Source organism: Apodemus sylvaticus, chromosome 7, assembly GCF_947179515.1.
Source record: "Apodemus sylvaticus chromosome 7, mApoSyl1.1, whole genome shotgun sequence".
Lineage (NCBI taxonomy): Eukaryota > Metazoa > Chordata > Mammalia > Rodentia > Muridae > Apodemus > Apodemus sylvaticus.
The window spans coordinates 97,714,176-97,732,467 of NC_067478.1; the positions used below are offsets into that span (position 1 = coordinate 97,714,176).

At 43.5% G+C, this 18,292-nt stretch overlaps 1 protein-coding gene and 1 non-coding gene across 5 annotated transcripts in view; both read right to left on the bottom strand.

The window, feature by feature from the left end:
- The window catches only part of Cdon (cell adhesion associated, oncogene regulated), an 89,724-nt gene that overhangs the window by 26,788 nt on the left and 44,644 nt on the right, over positions 1-18,292 (bottom strand). For all 4 annotated transcript variants that reach the window (XR_007978868.1, XM_052188718.1, XM_052188719.1 and 1 more), the window contains exons 9-15: positions 13,299-13,588; positions 12,067-12,241; positions 10,867-10,998; positions 7,161-7,364; positions 6,329-6,510; positions 5,781-5,886; positions 1,222-1,344 (exon numbers count right to left, since the gene is read on the bottom strand). Coding sequence is in view for 3 of the 4 variants with exons in the window: in XM_052188718.1 (XP_052044678.1) it covers positions 1,222-1,344; positions 5,781-5,886; positions 6,329-6,510; positions 7,161-7,364; positions 10,867-10,998; positions 12,067-12,241; positions 13,299-13,588 (1,212 nt within the window). In the remaining variant the exon portion in view is untranslated. The remainder of the gene's footprint in view (positions 1-1,221; positions 1,345-5,780; positions 5,887-6,328; positions 6,511-7,160; positions 7,365-10,866; positions 10,999-12,066; positions 12,242-13,298; positions 13,589-18,292) is intronic.
- LOC127690318 (U1 spliceosomal RNA) lies at positions 9,328-9,493 on the bottom strand. The gene has a single exon (XR_007979045.1). It is a non-coding gene; the product is annotated as a U1 spliceosomal RNA (small nuclear RNA).

Consider the following 18,292-nt stretch of genomic DNA (forward strand, 5'->3'; position numbering starts at 1 on the left):
GAGGAAAAGAAGAGGAGGAGGAGGAAGAGGAAAAAGAGGAGGAAGAAAAGGAGGAGGAAGAATGATTGATTGATTGATTGATTGATTGATTGATTATTGGTCATGATGATGATGAACATAGAAATAGGCATTGTCAGATCTCAGCATGACTACATGTAAAGCCAGATATGCTCACTATAGGCAGTGTTGCACCCAGAGCCTCACTGACACTCAGGAGAAGGCAAAGAGGAAAGAGAAGACAGAAAACTTCCTAAATGACCTCAGAGCTGGTTCCCTACTTCTCACCAAGCATTGGGACGACAGAGATTCCCAGCAGGGACTTTTGTGTTACTGACAGTTGAGAAAAGCCTCAAGGTGATATACAGACTTTCTGTTCTGCTTTATAAACATCCAGGTTAGCGATTTCTCCCACTCTCCTGTGTGTCTTCGCTTTTTAAAGATCCTTTTATAGTGATGCTGTGTGTGTAGGTAGAGTTTAGAGTGAGAATTTAGAATCTGTGACTGCTACCTTAAACTTAATACAGCACATACTTAAAGGTGTAGTGAGTACATCTATCTGCCATTCAAAAACCTGTCTTAAGCAGATCGCTGTGCTGGTAGCTTAGCCCCTAGTGTGGCCATGTTACGAGGTGGTGAGGCCTTGAGGAGCCTAGAGGAGAGTCCCTGGATACCTGAATCAAAACAAACCTCTGAGGTTCTAGCTAGTTCTCATGAGAGGACAGGTCTGGCCCCTGTCTGGCCTTTTGGGCTTTCTGGCTTACCAGCTGATCAGTCTATCTTGCATGTATTTCTAACATGGTCATGCCACTTGTCACAGATCTTCACAGAGCTGAGCTGACACTAGCTAGCATCATGCCCTTGACATGGGGAGCTGAGAGCTAGTTAATCGCCCTTTCCTTGCAAAGTTTCTGGCCTCAGACTTGAATTATCAGAACTGTAGCTAGTAAATATTTCTTCTCTCTTCTTGGAGATTAAGAAAAAAGAACTGACTTACATATAGTTGCATGGAAAGTAAGGGCACCACTAATCTTCATGGAGACATGTTTTTACATAAATGCTTAGCCAACACTATGTACTTTTATAGGGTACATGCATATGTAAATTCATGCATCTAGGAACTCATCCGAAACGGAAATCTACATACAGAAAGACATGATCGAGTGTTTGGAATTCTAGTAACTGGCCAGGGAGAAGAGACACAAGCCTCCACGCCTCTCCTACCTTTAGTCTCGCAGATCATCACGTTGCTGAACTCACTCTCCCCTCCTTCGTTAAAGCATTGCATCTTAATGTCATAGGAGGTCTCTGGCTGCAGGTGACCAATGGTGTGCCACTGCTTTGAACCTGGAGGAGAGAGACGAGAGACTATGTGTAGGTATCCTACAGCCTGGATGGCACCAGTGTGTTTATTTGGGATTTTCAGAATGAGATTTACAGAATCCCTTGCCATTTCAAACAGCTTGTAAGATATATATATATATATACCGCATAATTATTTTTTACTGTGTCATGGATGAATAGCATTTTTACTAAGTGGCATGTTAAGGAGGTGACGAGGTAAACAAAATCAAAGGCTATCTGTGTGTAGGTAGCAATGCTGCTTTTATTAAAAATTAGTGGCATAGAGGAAAAACATCTCAAATCCTCATTTCAGCCCAGCAAGTGCAGTCACTATGCCCATCCACTAAAAAGCTATGGTACAAGTGACAGCAAACAGTGTGTGGCCCTGAAGAACGGCTCTCACGGAGCTCTCTTCCGTTGCCGTTGCCACCGACACATCGCACATGCGCACAAACACCTTACTAACGTGCTGAGCACCCACAGGAGCCAACTTGGCAGTGGGAACCCTCAGTCGCCGCTCCCGAGGCCGCACTTCTTTTGAGTCGGGGTCTCAGAACCACACAAGTGTCTCCACTATTAGGATTCTGTTATCTGTGGCACACAGCCAAGGTTTCATTTAGAAACACTCGCAAACCGAGCACTCCAGTGTAAATCACCCTCCGTTTTCACTTTCATGGATCTGTGACAAACTTTCATAAACAGGGACACTTTTGTCAGATTTAATTAACTCTTCAAGTACTCTTAATCCCTTTTAGAAAAATGACTCTTCAGACTGTCTCCAGTGTTTCCTAGAAATCCAAGCATGCCACCAACCGATTTAAGAATTAATTAAAGGGGAAGAAAAAACAAAAAACCACACCACATGCATAAGTCAAATCTGCTTGGCTGTCAGGACCAGTATCACAGGCTCCTTTCTAATTCAACACAGACAAAAACATTTCAGCCCCTTTCCAAGTCACTACCACAAAAACTAGTTCACATGGACTCGCATCTTACAAGGGAGAAAATCCGATTGTCAAAGCTTGAGTGTCTCTGAGGGGCTGTGAGAGTGGGTTCTAGACTCCATGTATATACTTATACATACATACATACATACATACATACATATGTGTGTGTGTGTGAGTGTGTGTGCGTGTGTGTGTATACTTATAAAGAGATCTCCCCTGTCCCAACTTGTTTTGGGTTTTGCTTGGTTGGTTCTTCTTTCATTAAAGAACTGGTTGAAGCTAGAATGGACCTACTTCTAAAATGTAAAAACATCCCACAAAACTACTTCTTACTCTACCTTTTGGGCTTTTCTGGTTCTACACTCCATCCACAAACATCTCCACTAGACCCAAAGAACTAGTTAAGACTTCAGAGAACTAGTAACAGTGGGGTTGAGCTTCTGACTGGTTTTTAGGAGAAAACAGTTACAATATACACCTTTTTAGATTCATATTTCATTGTTGTGTCCAATCTTTCCAACAGCAAACACTATAGGTTGGTGTTGGAAAAGAGAAGGAATCTTTATATTTGATAAGTAAGACAGCTATGTGCACTGTTGGGTCTAAACCAAATCAGTCAGTGTACACCCTCCGCTAAGCTTCCCACTTACAACTACAGGGCTGGGTGAGCTTATACACCAATTTCCCTGGAACTCCACTTAACAAGATAAAAATACTCTGCAGGGAAAACACTGTCAGGCTGAGACATTTGTAGTTATCTAAATGTGGCAAAGAATTAGAAGATCGGACAGTGTAAGAAATCTAGGTGTTCTTACTGTAGTCTTTATAATTGACTCATTAAAGAGGGTGGCCCTACATTTTGAATCAATACACACTTAAGTATCCAAACCTTTTAAGAACACTTTAGGTACATATTTTAAAGAAGTATCCTGTTCCTGGTTTTAGAAGAATAAACCAGTAACTCCAACTGCCACAGAAAGAATTTCAAAATGAAAATAAGCAATAAGCAAATTATACAGCACAGCGGATCCCACTTAAACGTCTAACTGCTCAGTGTGCTGCACTTATAAACAAGCCCGCTGGGAACTAAGAAAGCCTCCCATCCGTGAGTGCTGCTATGTACGGCGTACCGTGCCAATAAATGCTCTTCCAGTCCCAGGCTCACATTCCCACCACGGAGGTTTGTAAAAGCTAAGATTCCTCTGAAGAGCATAGCTGAACAACCGTTAACACACAGGGATTCCTAGGACGTCCAGAAGGAAGGCGAGGATGAGGGAGACACACAGAGCTGTTCACGTTGCCTGACGTCTGCTCTGTTTAGAACCACCTTAGGCCAAATGTTTAGCCGATGTCAAAAGTCTTAAAAATAAAAATCTGATACCGCCATTCTTCTAAACCATGTAAACTAAAACAAAGACTTGGACAGAACAAAGTGCAGAAGCCATAATTATCTTTCTGCTTTTCTAACAGCCTCTTGATGGACAGAGAGTGTGCAAACTGAAGAGCCACACACTGTAAGTACGCTTCACTGGATGCTCACAAAGCAAACACACAAGGCACCGACGTCCAGACCACCAAGAGAACACCGCTGCATCCCACTGTCTCCGCGACTCCTCCCGTTTCCTTCTCTCCCCCAAGATGGCTACTGCCTCGACTTCTGAGAGCACAGAACAAGCTTGCCACTGAAAGTTACAGAAAAAGAGAAAGAACCGTTCTTTCATTCAAAAAAGAGTCACGAGCAGCTACCCTACTCAGACTGTAAAGTTTTTATTATGTTACAAAAGTAACTCCATTGAATATGTACGAGAAGAAATCCTCCATGGGCTGGAAAGATCCTTCAACAGTGAGGAACTTGATCATTTTTTAAGGGACCTGGTTTTGGTTCCAGCACCCACATGGCAGCTTACAACTAACTAGCCACAACTTCAGGGCCAGGGTATCTGACGCCCACTTCTGACCTTTGTATGCATCAGGCATACATGTGATATGCATGTGGTCAAAATACTCATAAATATAAAAAATAAGATCCCCCAAAATGCTGTAATATTTGAAATGAGATAGAATAACTAAATTGGTTTTTAAAAAATTATTTAATGGCAGGAAGTCATATGGTAAATCCTAGACCTAGAGCAATTTTCTGACAAGGTTTGCTATGATATGTATTTATATGTATATATAAATATGTACGCACAGAGATGTTTGTATGTATGAGATAGAACTCAGGGCCAGGCACATGCTAAGCACATGATCTACCACTGAATTATAAACCCAACCAAGACATATACTATCTTAAAGATCAGACTTCTGGACTAACAACAGAGAATGGAAGAAGTTTTCCTCTTACACCAAGAGTCCCGATCTAAAATAGTACCAAGAATGGGGCATCCGGCTTGTACTCGAGGCTTCCAGACTCAAGGAACCTATTACCCTGTGAAGGAACCTAAACTTTTATGTAAGAAAATTCTCCTACTTAAAGCCATCACTTCCTCATAACCATCTGTCTGGACTGAAGCAGCTCCCCTCCCACACAGGAGTCTGCCAGGTTGGACCCAGCTACTCCCTATTCCAGCCCCGTCCACTGACACTCCACTGCTGTCGGGCTCCGTTCACACGTCCATCAACTCCAGTACGGAATGCCTCGCCACTGAAGGGGCTGGGAATCCAGCAGAGGGAACAAAGACCCTACGTCTAAATTAAGTTCATATTTAGTAAGAGAAATACGTAATTTCAAATACTCATACTCATATATCTAGTCTTCAATTACACGCTGTGAAATAAGCACAAAGGGTGTAACTTGGGTTAGAACTTCAGGGAAGGTCTGGTCTGAGGAACAAGAACACAAGAGTCCCAACAGAGGAGCGTGAGAATGCCTGTGCAAAGCATGAGGAAAGGGGAATGGTGGGCAGCAGACACTGTCCTGCATCGAGGACCTGAGGCTAGGGCCAACATCGCCTGTGAAAAGGCACAAAAGGCATGGCTGTGGGTAGCCAGTGGGTTCCAGCAGCTACCAGCCCACAGGCAACACTAGAGACTGTACTGTGAATGCAGCCAAGGAACAGTGTCGACACCCTCCACACACAGGCAGTTGCTTGTCTCCTCTACAAAACACTCCAACGCCTCAACATCTCTACAGGCAGGTAGCATGGTTAATATGCGATCGTCTAGTACAGATGATCAAACTGAGCAAGACTTTTTAATTTAGTAAGAAGTTGCAATGGGGTTTATACATTCATATCACTGGCCATTACAAAAGTAAAAAACAAAGTCAAAATTTTTTTTCAGATGAACTTCTGACAAATTATCTTCTCCTATACTTTCATAACTGTCTCTGCAAGAAAATCAGGGAAAACTGTTGTGGGGGAGGGGAGACTGGGAAATTTGGGTTACATGGGAACAAACTTAACAGCATATACCAGCTCATTTCTGACTCAGTGTTTAGTCCATCCCCACAGAAGTGTCCTGGCAAGGGTCCCAGCTTACCAAGGGACTCACCTTCCACAACGTCTCTCTTGTAATCACTGTCATTGTCACTGTCTGTCGGCCGGTAATAGATATAGAATCCTTGAATGGGCGTGTTATTGTTACTTGATGGAATATACTAGAAAACAGAAGCAAAGGCTTCTCAGAGGCAAAAGTAAAAGTAATGTCCTGATGTCCCTATCTGCAGGCAATGTTTCTCTAGCTTTGTTTTGCAGTGTGTGTAGTGGCCATTTTTTTAAACCTAATTCAGAGACATTCAAAGGTATATGGCCAATTAGCTTACTACAGAAATAAATAAAAATAAAACGGTATACACTTTATTAGCTTCAAAATAAATGCACACTGGTTCAAAGAGAACATAGCATAAAATGTTAATTAAGTTAGCACCATTTGGTCCAGAGCAGAAGAAACAGTAATGCCATTTTTACCTTGTGCTGCAGACAAACCTCAGTACCCTTCCATTTCTCTGCAATTAAACGTTCAACAGTTCCGAGCCTCACACCATAAGAACGCTACACTGCTGACAAGAAATCTCATTAAGAAGGTGTTCGCTTACTTACCGTCCATTTTAGCATGATCTGAGTGTCACTGACAGCTTCTGTGTACGCAATGTGAGGTCCAGTTATTGGGCGATTGGAAAAGCGATTTGGGAAGCCGGCCACCTGGTAAGGGCGGGATGCTGCGCTCCGAAAACTCTCACCGTAATGGTTGATAGCAATGACCCTAAATTTGTATATTGAACCTTGAAGGATGGGGCAAAAACAAAACACATGTAACTTAAAAAAAATTGTAACAATGATACATCTAAAGAATAAATTCAAATCCTAAGCCAAGTTTCCTTATCGCTCATATACAATTGCTAGAAAGTTTTCAGTTCAGAAAATGTTACATATCTACAACTGCTGCCTTCTTCTAAGTTAGACAGACACCTACAACACTTGTATATATTCATGATTCTAAAAGCAGAAGTGCCCATGAGCCCAAACAAAGGTGTAAGCTTATTTACACTTTTTTCTCTTACAGATAATATTTTTAATAGATTCAGGAGTTGGGATCAGAGACGCAATTTAAAATCTAGAAATGAAGAATGGTTAAGGGGTGGGAAGCTCAGACCTTGGCTTCAATTTCCACCCTGAAATAATGCCAACAAAAATAGTTAAGCAAAGTATGGATACACTTACAAAGTTAGACATAAAATGAGGGATGTGAAATTGTATTTATGACAAGATTCCAGGGTATATGAGAACACTGAGGAAAAAAAGGCTGGAAAGAAATGTAACAAAATATAAAGTGTATATGGATGGGTAGAGTCAACTTACTCCCTTTATATTTTATTTTCAAAATAAGAAATCATTATTGTAACAAATAACAACAACAACAAAGTATTATTACCTGGCTCTAAACTACGAACTTCCACAGAGAGTTTGGAAGGAGGAATGTCTTCAGCAGCCACCAGCCAATCACTAGTTCTCATCCGTTTATATTCCACCTTGAAGGCGGTGATGGGAGAGCCACCATTTGCTCGGGGAATCCAGGTGACGTAGACTGAGGTCTCCGACGCCATAGAGATAGTAGGTCGATCTGGTGCCTCTGGGACTGAAAATTGGAACATTCACTTTTCCATCACCATGATGTCAGAGACAGGAATAACCTAAAAATGCTCTGAGGGGTGGGTAAATCCCAGACCCGGTGTTAAAGGTCCCTCATCAACATTTTGTCATCACGAATAATATTACAGCCTGTTTCCCTGCCCTCTCTAAAAGCTAATGGGAAATAAAATGTACAAAAAAGGAAACACGAGAAACTGGAAGGAGGAAAGAAAAAGCCAAATGATTAGAGATATAATTAACTCACGAAGAAAAAAAAGTTAATGAATGTGGTGGTTTCCGCTTTTCTACTTTAGATTTACTGCTAAAGCAGTATAAAAGCCATTATTTGATTTTGGCTATGACATATAAACAATTCTCACAAATGCTTTCACATTTGAAACGTTTTTCCAAATCACATACACCAAGCCAACAATCTACTGATTATTACTCTGTTACTATTACGTTCCTTTAATAGGCCCCTCAAGGTCTCAGGAATTGCTGGTTTGAAATCAAGTCTGTCAGCGCATGCATGGATGCCATATGCTGAAATCAATACTAATAAGGTAACAAGGGAGGGAGAGGATGTGAGGCAGACAGGAACAGTAGCACATAAAGACCATGACACAAACATAGAAAAGTCAGTCAAAGGGTCCAACAGCTGCCAAGCACCTTACTGCCCAACGAGACAGGTTAGAAGGACTACACCCTGTGGCAGAGAGAGCCATTGGGAGTGAGGTCACCCTCATTAAATCAGGGGTCTAACTTCCCTTGCCGAACCAGCAGGCTAGTGGTTGTTACTGCCTTCCTTCCTGAGTCCTACAAAGATGGCCTACAAAATAGTTACACGCACCCCAGTAAACTGCCATTCTGCCTCCCTATCAGCTGCCTGGGAATCCTGTGGAATCCAGTTCTCAGCAGGCCAGTAGGCCTTTTGGTGTGCAGCCCATTGGGCTTTTAAATGGACATGGAGGGCTGGAGAGATGGCTCAGCTGGTAAGAGCACCGGCTGCTCTTCCAAAGGTCATGAGTTCAAATCCCAGCATCCACATGGTGGCTCACAACCATCCGTAAAGAGATCTGACACACCCTCTAATGGCAGCTGAAGACAGCTACAGTGTACTTACATATAATAAATAAATAAATATTTTAAAAAAAAATGGACATGGAAGGGCAGCCTGGGCCACAATGCCCCAGTATTGGTGAAGACACTAAGGAAAGAGGCCTGTCTTTACCCATGGTCCCCAAACCTGGACTTGTCGCATCTGAGCATCTCTTTAACCCTCCTTCTAAAGCATAAGAAGAGGATCACATTGAACATGTCTCTTGTACGCAGAAAATCAGGGCGTTTCACAAGACACATGCTAGGGATAAACAGAAGACGGCATCAGCAGGCAACTGTGGATGATACTTACTATATTCCTTTCCACTAGAAAGCAATGGGAACAGAACAGGCAGAAAGGTTAATGCAGATCTTTACAGAAAATCAAAGGGCTTTCTCAGGGTGACTGTGCAAGACACACACTCACCAAATGCCACAGGTCAAAGAGGAGAAGAAAGTTACTGAGGAGACCATGTCTACAGAGATGAACAGGGTCTCTGCAACAACAGCAGCTGCACTGAAGGAAAAAAAGTGGACTTGAACAGCTTTGCCTTATCTGGATAGCAGACATGGTCTCCGCCTCGTGAAGGTGTTATCAACAGCAAGCAAATAATTTCATACGCATATTTCGGCTTGGAGAATTCCAAAGTCATAATTTTCACTGATATCTATAATCTTCACCTACAATCTTTTACCATCCATGCCTCTTATAAATGCCCGCACCCAAGCTCCCTCCCTCTCACTCGACACAGATTCTATTACTCTGACCTCAGCTGTCTCCTCCCTCCTCCTTCATTCACTGATGTCATCTTCATATTTTCTAGGTACATCTTTTGCATTTCTTCATCTTCAAGACCCTTTAGGGGATCTTTAAGGGGGTAATGTGAATGCAGTCCCCCACTACCATAAACTGTACAGTCAAGTTTCCAGCATTTGGGGAAATCATAGGGGTCAACACATCCCAAGTGTAATAAAGGAAGCTTGCCCTGGGGAAACCACCTTCATGACCCTGGGGTATCTCCCTTACTAGGTTAATACTAGGGCTCGTCATAGCTCTCAGGAAAAGATCACATTTTTTAAAAAGTCCTATTTTACTTGTTTATTTGTTGTGATATAAGTAGAGACACATGACACAGCACACATGTGCAGGGCACTTGTATGGAGGTCAGAGGACAGTTTGTAAGAGTCTTTTCCCTTTATTCACCATGTGGGTCCTTGGGCTATCATGCAATAAGTGTCCTTATGTGCTGCCTGAGATTACACTTTTAAACGTATCATAGAAGACATGGGCACCTGCCTGCGCCTTATCTCCACCAGCAATAACTCACAAAATCTAATCTCTGCACTGAGTGCATGGCCTCATCTGTCTGTCTGCTATATTAGGCATCTTTTCTTCACCTGGAGGTACCATTGTTTTCTCCTGAGGCTTACCTCAAGTGCTAAGCAGTTGTGCAAACCATAATGCGCCCTCCTTTGTATCCAGTGGGCCAGTTGGGTATCTCCCCATCAACTCCAGAATACCAGGAGGATAAGCATAGGCAAAATGGACGAGCTGGCTGTCACAGGTGTGTCTGTGTATAGTATCCATTCTGTGGCTATGCATGTGGGTTTAGCTGTTTCTTCTTTCGGCAGTCAACTCACTGGTGTGCGTCCAGAGGTCTGTATCACCCACTACACTCTAAATCCTTGATCAAGGATGATTTCATCCCTGCTGTGCTGGCAGTTAGTGACTTCCACATGTTGGGTTAAGTAGATAGTAACGTGTTTGCCTTTGAGGTGTCGACTTTACTCTCTTAGTGCTGACATTCACACAGAAGTGTGTTTAAGTAACTGACAAGCAGCTCTGAAGAGAGGCTTCTCGGGTAAGGAAGGCCCAAGACACTGAAGAGGGCAGCTCAGAGTACTAGGCTCTGTTTTGTTTAATATCAATTTATGGTAAAGTATAAAAACAGGAGGGAAGCATGGAAACTTGTAGATCATAGTAGCAAATGTTAAATGTTCTCAACATGTCCAGTGTTAGCATAATTACAAAAAGCGGCTTGAAGGCAGGGTATGTAATTAGTGGTACAGCACTTGCATAGCATGCACATGGTCCCGGTTTAATCCCCAACATTGCACACACTTAGACACACACACACACTTAGACACATACACACAACCAAACACATACACACACACATACACACACAAACACACACACACTTAGACACATACACACAACCAAACACACACACAGGCAGACATACACTTACATGTGCCCAAACTCATGCACACACATATACCACCTACACTTATTAAATAACAGTTCTGCAGGATAGAACACAACCTTAATGACTAATGTCCCTATCCTATCTCCCCAAAGTGAAACAGGACAGTGACATTTATAAACAAACAAGATGAAGATTCTTTACCTCCACTATGCCTAGAGGAATCCGTAAGCACAACTCCAAAATTGCTGTTGGAAGCCTCTGAAGTAACAGGCCGCTTAGGGATGCCCACAGGTGGGAAGGATGCCTGGGTGTTTTTTGACGATGCCATTTTTTCTGTAAAGTATTTTTTTAAAAACCAATAAGCTTATATATGCAAAATAGAAACAAAAAATTACTCTAAAACACAAGTAGCCTTGAAGATACATGTGTCTGTGTGTAAACACAGTATCTCCCTTATACTAAGCTAGTGTCAAGAACTAGGACAAATGCTTTGTCTTTCTCTAGCACTGTTAAGAGAACTCTAAATGTGCCTTCGTGGTACCACTTTAATGGATGTAAGCTTGCCACAAGTTAGAATCACCTGGGAACGGTGTGTCCTGTAAGTAGGTGGCCAGGGATGTGTTCAGTATTAGTGAGCAGCGAGATGTTTAAAGAAGGGGATGTGGAAGGTCTCTACACATCTGAGGGGAGTTCGTTCCTGGGGTACACCAAGGCATGAAGAATGGTGTGCTAAGTGTGCACACCAGGAACAGCAAAGGGCCACTGTGATGGAGCAAATCAGGAAGATGTCTGGGTATGGGTGTGCGCGTGAGACAGTGTGGCTCTGTGACACAGTATTCTGGGGAACTTTCCATGTCTTTGCTTGTGACACCTTATGAGCTATGAGGAAATGGAACATTTGGGCTGGAGTTATGGGGTGGGTAACTCAACCCACCCCAGAAGCTATTTCTTTGTTAATACCACCTTTTATGGAATTTGAGTTCCGCAGGGATCAGCTTTGCCGATTTTCTACACTGCCCAGTACACGGTCAGTGTTGATAAATCCCAGAACCGAACCGAATTTTGTCTAGACTTCTTACTTGACTATGCATTTTACGTTTTCATCAGAGTGTACGCTCCACTGCTGGATCTCAACCTGACTGTCTCTGGTTTCCCTGACTCAGCCATCTGAATGCTGCTCATCACGTACTTCCAAAAATATGTATGGAATATTACACTGAAATCAATAATACAACTACCAAAATATAACCCCCCAAAAGGTGCTCGAGTATGCACAGATAATAGATTTATATCCTAGGATCTCTACTATTCAATAGGAATCCTCACAAGTAAATGGGCATTAAGAGGCAGTTCACTCGGACAGACGGACGGACGGACGGACAGATGGACCGTGACACTTGCCTTTGCTGGTCCGGAAGGTGAGCATGGCCGGCTGCCCTTCACCAACTGCGCTTCTAGCCACCATCAGAACTTCATAGAGACTCGACGGCTCCAGCTCAGTTAGATGCAGCTCGTTCTCACTTCCTGGGACACGGACCGTGTGCCAGCTTCCCACTGCACCACTGCCATCATCCAGCTGCCCGGAGAAACCAGAATCATGAGAGGCGGAGGGCAGAGAACAGTCTTCCCAATCATACAGAAAGCACATTTATCTAATTCTAGAGGGGTTTGCAGAAGCGATGTTACTGTGAGCAAGAGATACACGCCCTCCATCTTGTGAAATGTATTAATCTCATTAAGATTATAAGAGGAGCTTTTAAATTTTGCTTTAGCATAAATTTAAAAAGGGAGGAAACATAAATCACCCAAAGAATCAACACATAGAGGCCCAAGCATGACCAAATAAATAACCAAACCATTTAAGATTCTGGTACTGGTAAGAGGCCAGCCTACAATGGTCACAGATGATGCTAGAGGACCTTGCCCCAGCAGGAATTATCTGATGAGCATTCTACAACCTTAGCAAACCACAGAATTACAGTTTTTAAAGTAGCTTACAGAGTTTGATGCCCAGTGTGCTAAAACGAGAGGTTTGATAGAAAATGGTAAGTGATGGAGGCCAGAGACAGAGCTCAGGGGCAGGCACTGGCCTAGCGTCAAACCTTGAGTCCCAGCACAGGGTGGAGGGAGAAGGGAGAGGGGAGGTAGAGAGAGGGGGAAACAGGGAGAGAGGGAGAAGGGAGGGAGGGAGGGAAGGAGGGAGGGAGAAAAGGAAGGAAGAAAGGAAGGAGGGAGAGAGGGAGGGAAAAAGGGAGGGAAGGAGGAAGGGAAGGAGGGAAGGAAAGAGGGAGGGAGAGAAGGAAGGAGGGAGGGAAGGACAGAGGGAAGGTGGGACAGAGGGAGGGAAGGAGGGAGGGAAGGAGGGACAGAGGGAGAGAGAGGGAGGGAAGGAGGGAAAAAGGAAAAATGTTATGGTTACTTTGGATTAGACTTTGACTTGGGAAAAATTATTTATATTCCATCCTTACTGATATCCTAAGATCTGGCAATCCAGAATGACTAGTGAGGATACTTCTGACAAACTTATTCTGCAACAGTCTCACTTTCTATTCTACCAGAAACGCACCAAACATAATAAGCGAATGCCTCACACATGCACAGGGTTAAGGAATGAGAACAGACAAGAGAATTACCTTTCGGTACTTCACGAAATAGGCGTTGATGGGCATTCCGCCATCCCTCCCCGCCCTCCACACCAGGTTGTACGTGTCTGGCATGTGGGTCTGAGGGGGGCTCAGTATGTTAGGAGCATCGGGGACAGAGGCGTTTTTCTCTGCTGGTGATTCCACCCCACTGGAATGCGCCTTCCCTGGAAACAAGCTCAGCAGGCCAGACTCTGAACCATCTCTCGGGTCTCGTTCATCATTCTGAGAAGCTTCAGAAGGTGTGACTGACTCTGCCTTTGTGTTTGTCTCGAAAGGAACTGCATGGGGGGAGAAGAATGAGGGGAGACTGCTTAAAGGTGGTTACCTTTCCAGCATCTTCTACCCAGTTAATATCAGCCCCATGCTGACATCAGGAGCAAACTCGAATCTGAGAACTTAATTTCACCGATTCACTCAGCGTGACCTCTGATGCCTGCTGTCAATCTGTCTGCTCACTGGAAAGCAAAGGCACATTGTTTGGGGAACTAGTAGCACGACGCTGGTGAACAGACTTCTCTTTTTACATAGCTCTGCATTAATGTTGAGTTTTTGCAGTAACAATTTACTAACTCGATGTAAAGAGACTTGGGGAGTTTAACACAATGGAGAGTGAACAGAATGAACATCACAGTGAACAAAGAGACTGAAGGAGAGCATGGGACATAGTGTGAGGAGGGCTCAGTGGACAAAGGCACCTGCCGCCACGTATCCCAGCCCGGGTCCCACCTCTAGAACCCACACCGTAGGCTAGAATCAACTCCTTCAAGTTGCCCTCTGACCTCCACATGTTTGCCCCTCCCCACATGCACAATAAATAAAAGTGGGTTTTTTTGGTTTTGGTTTTGGTTTTGGGTTTGGGTTTGGGTTTGGGTTTGGGTTTGGGTTTGGGTTTGGGTTTGGGTTTGGGTTTGGTTTGGTTTGGTTTAGTTTGGGTTTTAATGGTCAGCATTACTCTCACACCCTCTGGGAACCTAGTTTCCAAAGCTCCTTCCCAGAATTCCCACCTACACAGTGCCTTCCAGCCCTGCATCTCAGCCTAAGCTCAGGAAGTCCTGGCTCATCTGCTTACCCTTTGCCCTAGGTGTTTGACCACCACATAGGCATGTGCCAGCCGGTCTTAGGAAAAGATTTCCCAGACAGAAACGGAGATGAGGTACCATTTCCACAGAAGTCCACAGGAGAGTGAAGCCACTTTGGCTGCATCTATTGATTATGGCCAAGTTACAAATTAACTAACTGCAATCGAGCACGCTAAAGAAAGAACAGCCCAGCAGCATGTAGCTCACAGAACAGAATAGAACGGAACAAAATAACAAAGGGGCTGTGTCACTGATCTTTCAGGCAGTCAGTACTTATCAAAAGGTAGGTATCCCACGTATGATGGGTAGTCTGGATGGGAAATTCTCATCTCCACAGATGCAGCCTCTAGGCACGTTCATGAGGCACTTCCTAGACTGGGTTAATTACAGTGGGGACCTTACGCTAATCTATGGGCTGGGTTCTGGGCTCAAAAGAAAAGAGAAAGCCAGTCTGGCACCAGCATTTTTCCCTCTCTGCTTTTTGACTTAGATGTGAAGTGACCAGATGAAATCCCAGCACAGAGAAAACAAAACGAGCACAAAATCCCACGGCTAGTTACAGAGCTACCTCCATGGCAGCAGCCGGGAGAGGAAGACTTGGTTTTCTTTAATGGTGTGGCCTCTGGTAGGTAAACCACAAACCAGGGCAGACCCCACTCCCAAAACTATCTGGGTGACACAAACTGGACTTGATAGGGGGAAAAAAATCTCAAAGTTGGGTGGGAAGTGGTGGTAAGGTATGACGTTCTCAATGAATTAAAATATCACTTAAAAATTTGCCAGTCTAAAGATAGCGAATTGAAGTCTTAATACCTGCTTCCAACAGCATTTAGAATATACAGAGGAAGGTAAAAATAATGTATTTTGGCTTTTAAGAAAAGGATACAAATATCCAAAGCTACTAAGCACACTTCTATACCAAGAACAGTACAAGATATTTAATACAAATAATGTCATTTAGTTCTCAGGTGGAGAGGAGTGCTTCCTCCTGCTTTGCAGATGAGGAGACCGAGTTCCCAAACTCTAAGACAGGAGCTGTAGAAGAATGTTAGTGGGCAGCTGTGAGAAAAACGGGGAAGGTGTGAGAGCTCGGTGGAGACAGACAGACTGCCAGTGTAACCTAAAGACTGACTGACAGCTTGGTTTCTCTCTGGTGCTATTAATACTGGCAACAAAAGGTCCCCATTATGCATGCACTCCTTTGAGAAGGAAGGGGAAGGCGTGAGGTGGGGACACCACAAAGACTAGGACGCACAGCAGTTACCTCTACAACGAGGTCGGAATCCTGCTAAAAAAGTGGGTGTGATTTTAGAACCACAACACATTAACAAAAATCCCACAAGGCCCAGACTGACAGTGTGAGGTCAGGTCTCTGTGAGTGCATGAAAGACTGTCCTAGAATCATCCTCTACCAAAGAAAACAAGAAGCTAGTGTGAAACAGTGCAGAAGAAAACGAATTAAGTTCACTGAGACAACTTGAAAATATTGCTCCTGGAAGGAACATGTTTACCTAGTGAGTCAGAGAGGAGGAGACGCTCATTGGGGTGGATGTTGTGCCCGCTGGTGCTGAAAAATGAGGGGAGGTGGGGGAGGGTGCGCGGCTGTGGCCTGGGTGGTGGGGAAGGACTCCGGTTTCATTAGTAGTTTCCTGGATCCTCCGGCAGCTGACCACTGGGAAGTGGTATCTGGCCACAAAAGAGTTTCCATACCACATGCCTCAGTTTATACAGAAGTGTAAGAAGAAATGCTATTCTGCAGCCTGCCCCTGAAATGGAGCATCACAGCTCCATCACTGTTACTCCAGGTGCACTGCAGCTTGCCACAACTTTTAAATTGGGAGAAACTAAGTAATCTCTAATGTTGCAAGTAATACACTTTGAGTAATTAAAAAAAATTGTATTATTGTTTAAAGATCTTGGCCACACGAATGCTCTTCATTTTATCCCAATAAACTTACCATCAAGTAAAAACATTAAGTTGGAAAAGTACATTTAATATTCCCAACCCACTGGACGCCATTGTTTTGCAACAGCACACTACAGGAACTCTGTCTCCCTCATCTGGAGGGGTTGACTGAGAGGAACAGCTCACCGCTACTGCCCAGCGTCAGAGTTCCAAAGCTGTTCTTGTTAGGTTTAGGGTTAGGGTTAGGGCTAGGGTTAGGGTTAGGGTTAGGGCTAGGGCTAGGGCTAGGGCTAGGGCTGGGGTTAGGGTTAGGATTAGGAAAAGGCCAAAATTCAAAGAGCTGTTTCTACTAAATGTGTATCACTTTCATACCACTGTTTTAAATGGAAAAATTTTAACTGGAATCATCTTCAACTGGTAACTGTCTAGATTTTTAAGTGCTCATGAATAGTAGTATCTCTATCTCAGTTTATTTTCAAAAGAACTCTACGAGGCAGGCCGAATTCTAGTTCTGTATCTTAAAAATTATGTTTATTCTTTGTAACTTTCACACATCTATACGTGGTGTTTTGATCACACTGGTCCATCACCACCTTCTCCCCCCTCCCATCCTTAGTGCCCCACCCCAATCTCTCTCTCTCAACTTCATGTCCTACTTTTTCTAACGTTAAGGAAATATTTGCTCTGGTTTGGTTCTTTGAAAGAGGTTCTTACTCCACAGTCTGGGCGAGCCTTGACCCTGTAGCAATATTCCTGCCTTGGTCTCCCAACTGTCGATTCCAAGCATGAACCACCCTGCCCTCCCGCCGAACGGTAGGCTGCTTCTGAATTAGGAAAACAATATAGCAATGTTACTGAACTTAATACGTCTGAGTACAAATGAATATAATGTGAAATACATGCACCCATGTGACCGCTCACATCCACATCACACTGCAGGGAGCCTAGCAGCCCCCATTAGAGTTTGAGCGGATACAACTCACTCTATAATACTTATACATCCAGGACCTCAGAACCTCAAGCTCTCAGGGAGTTATCACCCACTTTCAGATATAGCTTACCCTCCCCATAATAAACAAAGGAGTTGACAGTTAATGCTAAAGTTTAATGAGGCTCAGGATTCTATGCAGAGAAGTGAGTGCACTACTGTGCACTATTTGAGCTTAAATAAACTCAACCAGGTCTTAGTTCTTCTAGAACATAGAAAAAGCCCAGGTGGGTATATAGCTAACAGGGTTATTGCTCATTAAAATGGCATTTACCGGGACAGGAATCTGGAGCAGAGGAGAATGTTACAGATCTAATCTAAGCAAGTTAGATAATGAAATTTAAGTGTTTTGGATTTCTCATATTTAAAATGAGAAAGAAAAAAATAAGTAGTTCTGCCAGCTACAACCATAACAGCTACATCCCTTTGTACTGCTGTGCATTTGCATAAAATAATCATGCCTGCTAAGTTCTACCCAGGCATCATCTCCTATAGATCTGCTAGCAGCTAATGATACTAAACTGTGCCATTCTTATTTGCCCAGTATGTGTGAGATATTCATATATCTCAATTTAATAATACTCAACTGTCTCTATCTGAAACTACCTAAAGTTACTGAAGTAACTACCTCTTCCTGCCATAATGAATAACCACATTGCCACAATGAATAATGATAATTTGTCAGTAATTAGCCAGCAATACTCATAACCTAATATATTAAATTTACAAAATGTTTTCTATTACCAGACATCATTGTGAGAGCCTTCCCGTCCTGTCCTCTTGGACTTGCATATGAATCCTATGAACAGGACATCAGTGGCATCAGGAGGAAGCAGAGTCCAGCAACTGGCCTCTGGTTGGCACCCTGCATTATTTCAGCACAGCCTACAGACTTCATGTCCATACAGAATACCGCCTCTAGCAGGCATCAAACACCACATTCACATATGAGCACGCAGGTCCCTAGACTCTGCACACTTCTTGTCCGGCTTCTAGCTTTACCCATAGC